General features: G+C 43.7%; 1 protein-coding gene across 1 annotated transcript in view; it reads right to left on the minus strand.

Annotated features, from left to right (window-relative positions):
• Nucleotides 1-9,989: 9,989 nt before the first annotated feature.
• Nucleotides 9,990-15,388, minus strand: part of LOC136864327 (polyamine-transporting ATPase 13A3) — an 869,746-nt gene continuing 864,347 nt past the window's right edge. Inside the window, exon 19 of the mRNA XM_067141161.2 lies at nucleotides 9,990-11,989. Within this exon, the coding sequence (XP_066997262.2) occupies nucleotides 10,929-11,989 (1,061 nt within the window). The 3' untranslated portion in view covers nucleotides 9,990-10,928. The remainder of the gene's footprint in view (nucleotides 11,990-15,388) is intronic.

The raw sequence follows: 15,388 nt of genomic DNA on the forward strand, positions 1-15,388 counted from the left end.
TCAAAGCAGCCGATATTTTAACAGTGAGCTGTGTGATTCAAACTTAACTTGAAACTCGACAACAGGCTGGGTTCACCAGTCTACATAGACACTCAGTTGCTCAGTAGTGGTGATCAAACTCGGAGTTGTTGCCTTGTTCCTGCTTCACGTGTGTGCGTTACGAGTGTAACAGCAAAGACGGCTGGACAATAAAGATACGCCGAGAACCAGTGCACGTGGTAACGAAGTACCAATGGGTGAATAACTTTAGCTTCCAAGCAGATCGGTTGTGCTTAAACTCATTCTACTTATTGTGATCAGACAGCAGGGACAGTTCAGTGAAGTTGAACGTCTTTTCGAGTTTGATTCTTTCAAAACCGAGCTCGATAGCTGCAGTTGATTAAGTGCGGCCAGTATCCAGTATTCCGGAGATAGTGGGTTCGAACCCCACTGTCGGCAGCCCTGAAGATGGTTTTCCGTGGTTTCCCATTTTCACACCAGGCAAATACTGGTGTTGTACCTTAATTAAGACCAAGACCGCTTCCTTCCCACTCTAGTCCTTTCCGTGTCCCATCGTCGCCATAAGACCTACCTGTGTCGGTGCAACGTAAATAAACTTGTTCAAAAAATTATTATTTCAGACACTCTTTGATCAGAGTGTTAGAGCACGAGACTTTGAACGAAATGTACTTCGAAATAATGAACGAGACCCATTCCTTCAAAAATGAGTTTTGTATGAGTGTACAAGTCGTTTTCCACAGCTCTGGAGCCATTATGCCTACTTTCACAACCAGCGTTTCCGTGATTGTACTACACTCTCTTCCTGCCCACTCCTAACCCATCCTCACCGAAAACCTATCTGAGCCAGTGCGAAGTTAAAACGCTAGCACATTAAAAATAGGTATCTATAAAGAGTTCTCAACCCGAAATCTGGTCGAATCGCCCGCAGTTCCACCAACAACAATCGAGTTCTGAATCAAAAATCTGGTCGAATCGCCCGCAGTTACCCCAACAGCAATCGAGTTCTCAACCCAAAATTTGGTCAAATCGTCCGCAGTTCCACCAACAGCAATCTAGTTCTCAACCCAAAATTTGGTCAAATCGCCCGCAATTCCACCAACAGCAATAGAGTTCTCAACCCGAAATCTGGTCAAATCGCCCGCAATTCCACCTACAGCAATAAGAGTTCTCAACCCTAAATCTGGTCGAATCGCCCGCAGTTCAAGCAACAGCAGTCGCTTATCACCGAGAGGAGTATTAAACTGCGGACTGAAGTATTTGTAGTTCCCTACCGGTTCGGGAGATTTTATCGCACGTCAGTCTGCTAAGCCTACAGATCACCAAGTGACACCCTCATGCGATAACTTGTCAGAGGCAGAGGCTGCTTCATTCATACCTCTTCCGCGTGCATATTATAACAGTCTACACAATGCTAACTGGCTTTTCTTGAACTATTTTTACGGTTTTCGGGGACTGACGTCCCGTAGGAATTCCTAAACATCGCGCCACCTACCAACACGACACTGGCATATTTCAGAGTTCTTCAATTATAACCCACCTGAGTCGGAATCGAACCCGCCAACTTAGTATCAGAAAAACAACGCTCTACTGTCTGAGCCACTCATCACAGTTTGTGAAGAGTAAAATAGCCTAGTATCAATCACTGGCTTGCTCAAGAGTGCGGCCGTGGTCCGAGTCCCCGGCCAATGAATGCCAAATTTTTGAAACTAAAATCTCACTTTCCTGTGGTTCGAATTAAGCGTTAAACTAGGGGTATCATCGCTATTAAGTCGTGTGACACTACCAGCTTCCTATTTACTGTTCAGTTGCCCTTCCAATTTCAAGATAACAGGTTCGATTGTGGTTGAGGTCAATGGCATTTGATGGGGTTTGAATGCGACAGTACAGTGTCATTGGCTTCCGATAAGTTAACTGGGTGCAAATCGAGGTTCCAGATCAAAAAAAAAGATTAAACGCTATTATTTTTAAGAGCCCGTACATTGTTCTAAGTCAGCTGATTTCTATTTTTCTTTTGTCTGTCTATTAGTTTTCATTTCGGGGGCTTTACAATTTGATGCTGCAATTTGGGCGTGACATTTAAATATCCGAGTTTCACTCATCAAGAAATTTTACTTTAAATGTTAAGTTCGCAGAAAGAAATGACAATGTCATTTCACAAATTGTAAATTTAAACTGTGAAATTACCATAGTTTTTCACCAGTGTGGCAACGGGCTTGTCAGTTGGACTGCCACACCTTTCCAAGACGCTGGTGGGTAGTGCACCGTTGAGACACATCTGTAAGCCTCCTTTGTGCACATGGATCTTCCTTGTATGAATACTGAGACACCTCTGTAAACCTCCTTTGTGCACATGGATCTTCCTTGTATGAATACTGAGACACCTCTGTAAACCTCCTTTGTGCATGTGGATCTTCCTTGTATGGATACTGAGACACATCTGTAAGCCTCCTTTGTGCACATGGATCTTCCTTGTATGAATACTGAGACACCTCTGTAAACCTCCTTTGTGCACATGGATCTTCCTTGTATGAATACTGAGACACCTCTGTAAACCTCCTTTGTGCACATGGATCTTCCTTTTATGAATACTGAGACACCTCTGTAAACCTCCTTTGTGCACACAGATCTTCCTTGTATGAATACCGAGACACCTCTGTAAGCCTCCTTTGTGCACACAGATCTTCCTTGTATGAATACCGAGACACCTCTGTAAGCCTCCTTTGTGCACATGCATCTTCCTTGTATATATACTGAGACACCTCTGTAAGCCTCCTTTGTGCACACGGATCTTCGTTGTATGAATACTGAGACACCTCTGTAAGCCTCCTTTGTGCACACGGATCGTCCTTGTATGAATACCAGCCTTCAAATTTTGTATGAAAATGTAAGTTCTCTCAAGGGAACCGTACGTTTATATTACCATTTAAAAGCCCTAACGAGCTTGAATATTCTAAGTTTTACTTTACCAATTATTTGATGATGATGATGATGATGATTGTTCAGTAATGGGGCCTAACAGCTAGGTCATCGGCCTCTAATGGTAAGAGGTGAACGAAGCGAAAATTAAAACTCCAAAATTTATCCACTGACTAAAATCTAAAACTAATGATAAAATGATCGTAAAACAAAAACAATCAGTTGATCCAATTCGCAAAGCCTGAATTACTGGGATGATGCATTATTATCTAAAGGGGTCCAAAATCCAGGTCGCCGGCCCCTCATAATGGTACTAATCACTGGGAGGTAGAACCATAATGTTCCTCCTATAGCGCTACTAATCACAGGAAATGTAGATCCATGGTATGTCCCACACAATGGCGTCACTCACAGGTAACACAAACCCATGGCGTTTTGCACATAAGGATAATATATACTCACAAGCAACGCAGAGCCATGGTGCTCCGCACTAATCATGAGCGCCGGTATTCCCGTGGTGCCCCCCACTAAGTGAAACTAAGCACAGGCAACGTATAATCATGGTGTTGCTCACATAGTGTTACTAGTCATAGGCAATGTTGACCCACGGTGTATGACATTATGGTAACAACCACAGGTAATACAAACCCATGGTAGTCTTCACATAATGGAACTACTCAGGTAACGCACACCCAGGGTTTTCGCTCATAGTGGTACTTACCATGGGCGCCAGCCAGACCCATGGTTTTTCTCACATAGTTGTTCTAATCACAGGCAACGTACACCCACGGTGTTTCTCGTAAAGTGGTACTACTCATAGGTAGCGCAGATCCATGCTGAACCCAGGGGAATACACACATTCAAGCACAGCGTTACGGCACATGGACATTAGTTCGTGCAGCCAAATGCCCGCTTCCCAGCTTCAGCGGAATACACACGATCGTAGACCCTACTAACCACAGAACCGCGGTGTTCCTACATAAAGGCACTACTCATTGGTGACGTCGACTGTCGGGGCGACGACAGGATAATATTATAGTTTGATATACCACAGTGAAATAAAATGTACCATAATTGATAAGATAACGTTAGGTGATCAAACGTGCTTAATAAAAATATAATAAGAAGTAGGCTATGATGAGGACAATCGCGCAGTAAGGAACTAGGCCCAAAAGAAGATGACCAGAATAACAGTGCAAAATAATATATAAATATATTTTAACAACCATAAGTTAACAACCAGATAAAAATTTGGAAATGGAAGAAAAATCTAAAAAGATGTGCCACATTTACAAAAGTATACAATATGCATCGAAACCAGAACCCTGAAAAGAAAAAGGACGCATGGGAAGGGAAAGGGGACTAGGATGAGAAAAGATCTCCTTCACCGGGTAATTGAATAGTTTAGCAGTAGCAATAGATCATAAATGAGAACTGAAGAAGCTTTCTTTTTGCAAATAGTCCGTAGCGCAGTTCATAAAGTTTTAAAGCGAAGCATTGCCACTCGACTGAGTATACACTGACTGACAGAGCAAATGCAACATCAAGAAGGAGTGGTTCGAAAGGGATGAAAGTTGGGGAAAAAACAGAGACGGCACGGACGAATAATTGATGTTTATTTCAAACCGATATGCAGGTTACACAATGCGCACGGCATCGACTCAGTAGGATGTAGGACCACCGCGAGCGGCGATGCACGCAGAAACACGTCGAGGTACAGAGTCAATAAGAGTGCGGATGGTGTCCTGAGGGATGGTTCTCCATTCTCTGTCAACCATTTGCCACAGTTGGTCGTCCGTACGAGGCTGGGGCAGAGTTTGCAAACGGCGTCCAATGAGATCCCACACGTGTTCGATTGGTGAGAGATCCGAAGAGTACGCTGGCCACGGAAGCATCTGTACACCTCGTAGAGCCTGTTGGGAGATGCGAGCAGTGTGTGGGCGGGCATTATCCTGCTGAAACAGAGCATTGGGCAGCCCCTGAAGGTACGGGAGTGCCACCGGCCGCAGCACATGCTGCACGTAGCGGTGGGCATTTAACGTGCCTTGAATACGCACTAGAGGTGACGTGGAATCATACGCAATAGCGCCCCAAACCATGATGCCGCGTTGTCTAGCGGTAGGGCGCTCCACAGTTACTGCCGGATTTGACCTTTCTCCACGCCGACGCCACACTCGTCTGCGGTGACTATCACTGACAGAACAGAAGCGTGACTCATCGGAGAACACGACGTTCCGCCATTCCCTCATCCAAGTCGCTCTAGCCCGGCACCATGCCAGGCGTGCACGTCTATGCTGTGGAGTCAATGGTAGTCTTCTGAGCGGACGCCGGGAGTGCAGGCCTCCTTCAACCAATCGACGGAAAATTGTTCTGGTCGATATTGGAACAGCCAGGGTGTCTTGCACATGCTGAAGAATGGCGGTTGACGTGGCGTGCGGGGCTGCCACCGCTTGGCGGCGGATGCTCCGATCCTCGCGTGCTGACGTCACTCGGGCTGCGCCTGGACCCCTCGCACGTGCCACATGTCCCTGCACCAACCATCTTCGCCACAGGCGCTGCACCGTGGACACATCCCTATGGGTATCGGCTGCGATTTGACGAAGCGACCAACCTGCCCTTCTCAGCCCGATCACCATACCCCTCGTAAAGTCGTCTGTCTGCTGGAAATGCCTCCGTTGACGGCGGCCTGGCATTCTTAGCTATACACGTGTCCTGTGGCACACGACAACACGTTCTACAATGACTGTCGGCTGAGAAATCACGGTACGAAGTGGGCCATTCGCCAACGGCGTGTCCCATTTATCGTTCGCTACGTGCGCAGCACAGCGGCGCATTTCACATCATGAGCATACCTCAGTGACGTCAGTCTACCCTGCAATTGGCATAAAGTTCTGACCACTCCTTCTTGGTGTTGCATTTGCTCTGTCAGTCAGTGTATTTATAATAGGCAAATGCCAGAATGAAGGTAAAGTCCAAATGTAAACAAATGTGTTATAAGCCTTGCTCACCGAGTTGTACCAGATAATGTCCAGCTGAAGTTGACATAATAGCACAGCACACAGTTGTTAGCATGTGTATATCCACCACTCCGCCACGAAAGCCCGACTCAAGGATGGATGGGCTGAGAGAGCAATTTAAAGAGGAAAGGAAGTTTCCAGAACCGAAGCGAAGGCTATACACACTAGCGAGTTCTAGAAAGAATAAAGTCACGTGGTGCACAGTACACAAGCACGGCAAAGTGTAGCACAGCTGACGTAATCAGTCGAGTTGACAGTGGGTGAGCAGAGTACATCATGCGGCGAGCGTAGAATTGAAGCAAGCAGCGCCAAGCAAGGTAGGGAAACGTAGATTATATAGGGAGATCGTAATACGACCCATGGTGTACCCCACGTGATGGTACTAAGTACAAGTAGTTTCATGGTTCTAACGTCATCATCCCTTGGTCACCCCTTTTAGTCGCCTCTTACGAATGTCAGGGGATACCGCGGGTGTATTCTTCGTCTGCGCACCCCGCTCCCCTAAGTGGTAATGACAATTTAAAAGTCCAAAACCGCTTATTTCCCCAACACCTACACTTTCTTGCATGAAATGTTATTTTTCTCCAGAAATATCAGTTCCTTTAACAAGAAATTTTCAGCGTGACATATTTCGTAGTTGCTCATCAATCTGAACTAAGAGAATAATAGAACGATAAGTTCCGACTTAAAATACTGTAAAAACTCGAGTTATTTTAAAATTATTTATTAAAAAACACTTTTGTTAGATCAGAGTACTTCCCGCACCTTGAGAATACAGTAAGGAAAACCTGATATCACTACCGTGGCTAATTTCAGAAATTAAGTACTAGAAGTCAAGCTTCCAGCCCCGTAGGAAAGAAATTACCAAGATATAAATTCAGAAATTGAGCATCCAAATTGTTCCATAAATGAACTATGCCTGGTAAAAGTATCATTCAAGCCAATTGTACACTTCATTGTTTTGTCCAGCTATGTCAAAAGGTTGCTACGGTCGTCAACAAAACCTTAATCTCCTGTGGGACAACATTAGAACATACCGGAGTCTCTGAATGTCTGCAGCACTTGGAAGGATATTGCAGTAATAATGAAATGGCGTATGGCTTTTAGTGCCGGGAGTGTCCGAAGACATTTTCGGCTCGCCAGATGCAGGTCTTTTGACTCGCGTAAGCGACCTGAGCGTCGTGATGAGGATGAAATGATGCAGACGACGCACACACCCAGCCCCCTTGCCAGAGAAATTAACCAATTATGGATAACATTTCCGACCAATGAACAGCGCTCACTGATAACTGCTTTACGTGTCACCTCGGCTATGCCCACTCCCTTTTCCACTTCAATTACTTTTCTTAGAGACGTCAAGTCAATGTCATCTGAAGATGAGTGCTATCATTTCTCATTCCCTGATCAGCGAACAAAGACTGCACGTGTAGCTCACAAGGAAGGCAGTCGCAACGATACGCTTCCATTTTGGTTTTATGTCCCACTCACACACAGCTATCCTTTGTTTTATAAAGAGCACAGAACTATATCTCAGAAAGAATTACTTCTAATGAATTAGAACATTGAAACTAATGCAGCCATGCGCACAAAGAAACAATTGAAGATATAACGACTTCTAATGAAATATAAGGCATGTCCAAGTAAGAGCACGACAAACAGATGATGCATTCACCGAAGCGAGTTAAATTACTATAAAATCTAATCTAAAGCAGATACCGCCGTGCATTGATGTGTCTGGGAGACAGATGTTCATGGTGACATATGAACAGAGCGGTCAAGTACCCCACCACGCCACTTACTTACAAACAAATTTATTACTTCACAAATATCATAAACAAACATTCCGCTGATATTATATGGAGAGGATAACGTTTCCAATACATCAGCTTCTTTGCTCAGAGACGCTGCGGACCTCAGAGTAAAGCAAAGGCATTGTGATGGGACTTCCAGCTTTCCGTGGAATCCTGAACACAGGACGAAACTTTATTTCAAAGCTCTACCTTGCGCTGGCCGGGAGAATGGAGGAGAAAGACAATACAGAGTGGTCAGAAACAATTTGAACGGAGTATATGAGCATTAGAGAGTTTGTGTCCAGCTGCATGGCTAAATGCTTAGGGAGCTGGCCTTTGGTCACAGGGGTCCCGGGTTCGATTCCCGGTAGGGTCGGGAATTTTAACCATCATTGGTTAATTTCTCTGGCACGAGGGCTGGGTGTATGTGTCGTCTTCATCATCATTTCATCTTCATCACGACGCGCAGGTCACCTACAGGAGTCAAATCAAAAGACCTGGACCTGGCGACCCGAACTTGTCCTCTGACACTCCCGGCACTAAAAGCCATACACCATTTCATTTCCTTTCATTTCATTTCATTTCATTTCATTTCATTTCATTTCAGAGGGTTGCTCATTAGGATAAATAACTTCAAAAATTCCATATCTCGCGCTATTTTATCATCTGCTTAAGTTAGCCGATTAGATCGCTTCGCGGGCCAATTCGAATGGGCTTTACGAGGTGGTGTTGCTAAATCTGCCAATGGCGTAAGACCCGCGCGAGAGATCAGCATCAAACACAAACACACCGGGCTTCAACCGTAGCGTACCTGCGATCCCTACCATGGAGAAGTTTATTTCTTGTATTGGCGCTCTCAAGTCGGTCAGAAGCCACGCGCAGGTTTAACAACAGCGCCTCGCAAAGCCCAGTTGATGTCGCACAAGAAGCGATCTGATTGGCTAACTTCATGACATCGGCACAAGATTTGACCTTTGTACAAATTATATTCAGTATGACCAACCCTCGAATGATTATATTCCCGGTTAACGTTGTTACCGACCAGCCCTGCAATGGAAGAGTTGTTTTTTGGTTTTTGTATGCTGAATTCAAAAACAAGCAACTGAAGCTTATCATTACCCACCATTTTTCGGAAATTAATATTTTCAGTTTTAAGGAACAGAAACTCTAAATATTATTAACAAAACAAATGTTAATTTAGTTAATGTGTTATATTCATGACAGTGTTCCTTTTTAACAAATCATATAAATTACATCTCCCTTCTTCCTGCCCTTTTCCCGCAATTAATAGGGGTCGGCGCTTGACGTGGATTAGGTCCACATTCACGGCTGGATGTCCTTCCTGTCACCAACTCTATGTGGAGGGATGTATTCACTATCGCGTATTTCTCTGTAGTTTGTAGTGCGCTGTGCTGTTGAATCTGTCGTTGACAGGTTAGTTTTTATACACTGCAGCATTAATGCCATCTATCGGAGAAAACTGGCAGCAGAAAAGACCTTATGTAACAATAGCGGGAGTAATGTTAATCAGTTTTACAGGCTTAGGACATTGTAGGCAATCTCATTTTTTTCTTGCTAGTTGTTTTACGTCGCACCGACATAGATAGGTCTTACGGCGACGATGGGACAGGAAAGGGCTAGGAATGGGAAGGAAGCGGCCGTGGCCTTAATTAAGGTACAGCCCCAGCATTTGCCTGGTGTGAAAATGGGAAACCACGGAAAACCATTTTCAAGGGCTGCTGACAGTGGGGTTCGAACCTACTATCTCCCGAATACTCAATCTCATTTTATTTCGTTTCTTTCCTGCTCAGCGATATTACGACATTCTCGAGGTCAAGCTTATTTTTGCCTTCCATTCATGACCTCCTCTCTCTCAGAAGTCGTGTCAACCACAAGATAATTTATAATTCGCTTTAACGCAACTAAGAACAGCGCAGGGGTTGCTGCAGATCTCTGGTTAATGAAAAAAAAAAGAACAATTTGAAACTCAACAGAGCAACACGTACCCAAGTATACATTTTGCTCCTATAAAAGTAAAAGTTGCAAGATGCCGCAAAGTTTCATTTTTGACTGCTGACAAGCACCACTTGGGAAGTGAATTGGACTTGTAAACAAATATTCATAGTTTTAAAGCTGGTTCATGTACACATATGGTAGAGACTGGGAAGAAACCAAAAGGACCACCATTAGAAATTTTCCTATCGGTGGACAAGGCAATTACAATAACTACACAATTACATTTATCTCGATATATCAAACTAATACATATCAACATTATATACTTTATTCAGAAAAAGATAAGAGAAAATCTCTTTACAATTAGTGCTACAAATTATTCACATGAAAATGTTAAGAACAGATTTCATATGAAAAAATATAAATGCATTTTTCTTTTATGCCATACCGCTTTTTAAACAGTACCGGTCTTTCAAAATGTGTCACAGTTTGGAGCACTGCCCTACATATTCATGTTTTCATGAAATTAAGCGTCTCGTGTGCTCCACTGTTCATTGAATGACCGCATGGCAACAGTAATACTATATTCATAGTGTGTTACTAAAATAACAGTAATAAAATATATAATAAAACAACACTAACATATCACAGAAAGCCTAAAACAACAGAATCTGTATGTTACTGATATAATGAGTGAGAATTCAGAGGAGAAGTGATCTCTACAGTAAGGAATCACATTCAAGTGACAGCTTGTTATGAGCACTGCACATTCTGTGCGCGCAAGTAAACCAGTATAGAACAATAATAACCAATACATGCGAGGGGTTATTTAGGAATGTCTCCAACACTCCCTGACCACTGTAGCACTGGAGATAGGCAAGCCCTACCAACGCATTTCATTCTTTCTCAGACATAATTCCCAATCCCACAAAACTTTTGTGTTCTACTGAATATGACACTGCTTCTAAATTGTGAAGGTGGATCGAACTTAAACTTTGAAAGTATAGGTTACTCACACTGCAGGATCATTAGTCTATCTATACTACTTGTCGGATATTCACCAGATCTCACTCGGAGTACAAGGTAAAACAATAAGGCTATTTTGTTTTGATTTGCAATATTCATGGCCGAATTGAGACTCAATGGCCAGGAACTTGAGCGAATTATAAGGCACTTTATAAATGTGAAATGAGCTGAAATTCTTTCATGAAGTTTCTTCAAGGAACTATATTCACATTTTAAAAACTACTTAAAATGTATCATTAAAACTTGTGGTCATATTGATTTCGCTCTTTATACCTTTTGGAAGTGAAGATCGTACTACAACATTGGGAACCTGGTCTATAGGGCGGGGAACCAGCTGTTCCGTGGACTTTGAGGGTATCAGTGGCAATTCTTTTGAAATTGGAGGCCAGTTGTAATCCATCATGAGTTCCTCTTCAATTTTCAGATACTTTCGTCTTGACCTGTCCTCACTGTCAAACCTGTCGCGCATTTTTTGGAAAAGAAGGTATTCTATGACAAAACGTTCAATAAAAAGTGCTATCAGAAAGTTAGCCAGGGCTAAACACAATACGATTATTCGGAAATTGTAGACAGGTGGCACCTTAAGTTCCAGTATAGTGGCGACCCATTCAGCGGGATACACCGTTATATACACGCATATAGCAGTCATTGCCACTAGAGAAACCACAAACCAGCGATTGGAAAAAATTGATTTTCGATATGGTGCTCCATGAGAGAAAACTATAGCCATGATAATGTACTGAAACATGGAAACAGTGTAGACAGCGTAGTTTTCATACGAGGTGTATTTTTCAAATTCGTACTCGTATGGTGTAAACCACGGGAAGGTCTGGACTAATATAATGGATATAACCTGGAACACAATGACGATAATCATCTGTAACACAAGGGACGCCATAGGGGGCAGCGAGTATAAACTAGTAGTAGGAGTTTCCTTCACCAGTTGGCCGGAATAGGCATGCGTGTTACCAAAGAATAAGGCGAAATGGACGACAAGACATATATCGATGAAAAGAAATTGAAAATCAGTAAGGTTGCTGTCGATGTAGTACAGAATAGCTGTAGAGAGGAACTCTGTAAGGCTGTATGCAACCATGAATTTGAAAATTCCAAAAGCTGTAACCAAGGCGGCTCGCCCTTCTCTGATAACTTTTGGTACACAGGAAATATTTGCTTCTCTAGATGTAAATGGAGATGCGACGGACGCTTCTGCTTCTGATAGCGATATTCCCGCATGGGCAGCCTTGAGAGCACCGCAGTCATTGGCCCCGTCTCCACACATAGCTGGAACACAAGAAAATACGTGGAAGGTCAGTCGTCATTTTGCACTAGGGCGTAAAGTTAAATTTTTTTTTTATTACAAATTCACAGTTAGTGTTTAACTGTTGCAATGACAAGGATTTACAGAAATTATGGGGAATTAGTGGAACAAAATATTAACTACGAAGTGAATGTCCATAATACGATACATATGCAACAGAAGAGAGAAATATCAGATGCATACACGCACTAGACAAATATATCGCACTCGTTTTAATTTACGAGATTGACTCGTTCGGTGAAGGTACAAAATCAACCCCCGAATCGTCCCACAATATATATCTCCATCACAATCCTCAATAACTTCCTGGACCCCAGACGAGAGCCTCATCTTCACGAAAGTATCTACGAGACATTACGTAACTAGACAACCTGAAGACACCTTTACTGCTACCGGAGTAGGATATTTCCTGTTTGATCATTTCAACTTCCACCATTGTTGTTTGATAACATGCCTCACAGTCAGTTTATACTCATTGTTGCATTAATTCTTATAGCTGTACAAAATGCTGTACAAAATAATAACACTGATTAAGCATAACGAGTGTCAAGCAAGACACAAAAGCGCATTATTTATTCCTGGATCAGAATGAACCGTTCGGGATTTTGAAGTCGTTGCTTGATATTTCGAAAAAACGATTTGTTATATTACTCGTATAGATACTAGCGTAAAATGAAATTCCAACAAGAAGGCATTAAAGGAATGCAATTTAGGCTGAGTAATTGTCTAGTTAACATTCATTCATTCATTCATTCATTCATTCATTCATTCATTCATTCCACATAGCGGAAACGGTATCTGTATTTTCCACACGGTTGATTGACTTTGCAGAGCTCAAGCCCACTCTTGAATTATTTGTTTACCGGTAACAGTTGTCTGTGTCAGAGGAAGATATTCTACATTGCAGTTAGACCTTCCTAGAATTACAGTGCAATATCAGGCTGAAAGCAGGAAGGAATTGCAGGAATTTCACGGCAAATTACCTCAGCAAGTGTATCCGACTGAGCGAGTTGGCCATACGGTTAGTGTAGCGCACCAGTGAGCTTGCATTCGGGAGATAGTGGGTTTGGACGCTACCTTCCCAATCCCAGCCCTTTCCCATCGTCGCGTCGCCATGTGATGGTGAGACATCAAACCACTAGCAAAGAAAAATAAAAGAAAGTGTATCCAAGACTCCATTGGGTGGTGCCGAAAGTGTTCTTTGTGTTCAAGCTCTACTTAAATCTGCGAACGTCGTCTTTTGACTTTAAATCTCGGTATGAGAGCATCTTTCATAGAAGCAACCTCCGCCACAGTTTGCGACTGACTGTTCAATCGACACTTGTTCCCGTTGTAGAATGAATTAATAATAATAATGTTATTTGCTTTACGTCCCACTAACTACTTTTACGGTCTTCGGAGACGCCGAGGTGCCGGAATTTAGTCCAGCAGGAGTTCTTTTACGTGCCAGTAAATCTACCAACACGGGGCTGTCGTATCTGAGCACCTTCAAATACGACCGGACTGAGCCAGGATCGAACCTGCCAAGTTGGGGTTAGAAGGCCAGCGCCTTAACCGTCTGAGCCACTCAGCCCGGCAGTAGAATGAATTGTTAATAGAAAACATCGGTAGTACATTTTTGTACGCAACCGCTAGTGTATAGCGGGTGATCCACCAGACCCTTGCAATCTAGTTTTAAACATCCCACCGCGTTTACTACAAATATAAAATACATCGCCCCCTGTCCCTAAATCGCGGTAATATACATTGCTCTGCGGTTGCAGGCTAGAAGACAGCAGAAATCGTTAGCACCACCATTCGTTCATTATGGGTACCTCGAATGAACGCGTAATACGAGCAGAGATACGAAGAACACGTACAGTATGGAGAAGCTAGGCAGAATCCATGCGAGCACAACGCCTGTATGAAGAACGCTATCTGGATAGACAACCGACAGGCATGATATTTCGCAGTGTGGAAAGAACATCTGCGGGATACTGCGTCCCTGGGAAGGCCACTGCCAGTTCGAGATCATCCCCTGACGTCTGCTAACAATGAAGAGGTTGTGTTAGACGCTATCCGGCATACCCCACACACTAGCACACAGGTAACTGCACAGAAGATTAATATCAGCCGGGCGTCTGTTATGCGGATATTTCACAACTAGTGGCTTCACCCGTACCATCTACACTTACATCAGGAGCTCCATAGACCTGATTTTGAAGTCCAGATGGCATTCTGTCAATGGACCCTACAGCGTGTGGACAATGATCCCGCCTTTTTAGCGACCATCTTATGTACGGAAGAAACGCTGTTCCACAAAAATGGAACAGTTAATAGCCATAATAGGAATTACTGGGGGTGGATAATTCACACTGGGTACGACAGGCAGCTTTTCAGGTACAGTAGGCCGTAAACGTATGCTGTGGGATAGTGGGAGATCATCTCATTGGTCATTTCTTTGAGGGACCTCTGACGGAAGAATGCCATCTGTGGTTTCTCCATGATTAACTACCAGCCGTTCTTGGAACATGTACCACTCCTTGACCGCTGCAGAATGTGGTTTCAACATGACGGAGCTCCACCGCACGCGCGGTTGTCCGGAACAATCTCCATGCGATATACCCTGATAAATGGAAAGAAAGCAGAGGACTTGTCCCCTGGCCCGCCAGATCACCTGATCTTACGCCCCCTTGATTTTTCTGTTGGCCCATGCAAAACAGGTGTACGCATAGGAGCCGGTCAATCCTGGTCACCTTACGCAGCTCATCACCGAGGCATGCCGATCCTTTACGCCGGAGATGTTGCAACGTACCAGACGGTCCTTACAGCATAGAGCACAGTTCTGTATCGACCACGCAGTTCGTCATTTCAAGCAGGTACAGAGTTAAACGACGTAGGTAACAAATTCTTAGCCTCTTCCCACACAGCTCCATATCATATGACATTATACCAACGGCCCATTTCAGGGCGAAATAAACAAGTCAGTCTGTGGAAACTATTATGTATTCGAAATTGCCACACCTCAGGCAACTGATTGTAAATAGAACAAATAGTTGCGTGGGATTTGAAACGCGTAACTCTCGAGCATTCTTCACTCTCAGATCTCCGTCCGCGCCCCTCCCAAGTGAGCTATTGCGCGGTTTGCACGCAGCGGGCAGTTCCCATCCTATACAATATCTATTCCTGGCCTGAATGCGCACATCCTAAGCTACGTGGTCTTCGTATCGGTGCTCGTTTTACGGGTTCATTCGTGATACTCAATGACTTAATAGTGGTGCTCGCGTTTCCTGCTGTTCAGCCTGTGACCACAGATCTCTCTATATTACCGCGGTTTAGGGACAGGGACCAATGTCTTTCAGAATTTTAGCAAACGCAGCAGG

The sequence above is a fragment of the Anabrus simplex genome, chromosome 2 (genome assembly GCF_040414725.1).
Source record: "Anabrus simplex isolate iqAnaSimp1 chromosome 2, ASM4041472v1, whole genome shotgun sequence".
NCBI lineage: Eukaryota > Metazoa > Arthropoda > Insecta > Orthoptera > Tettigoniidae > Anabrus > Anabrus simplex.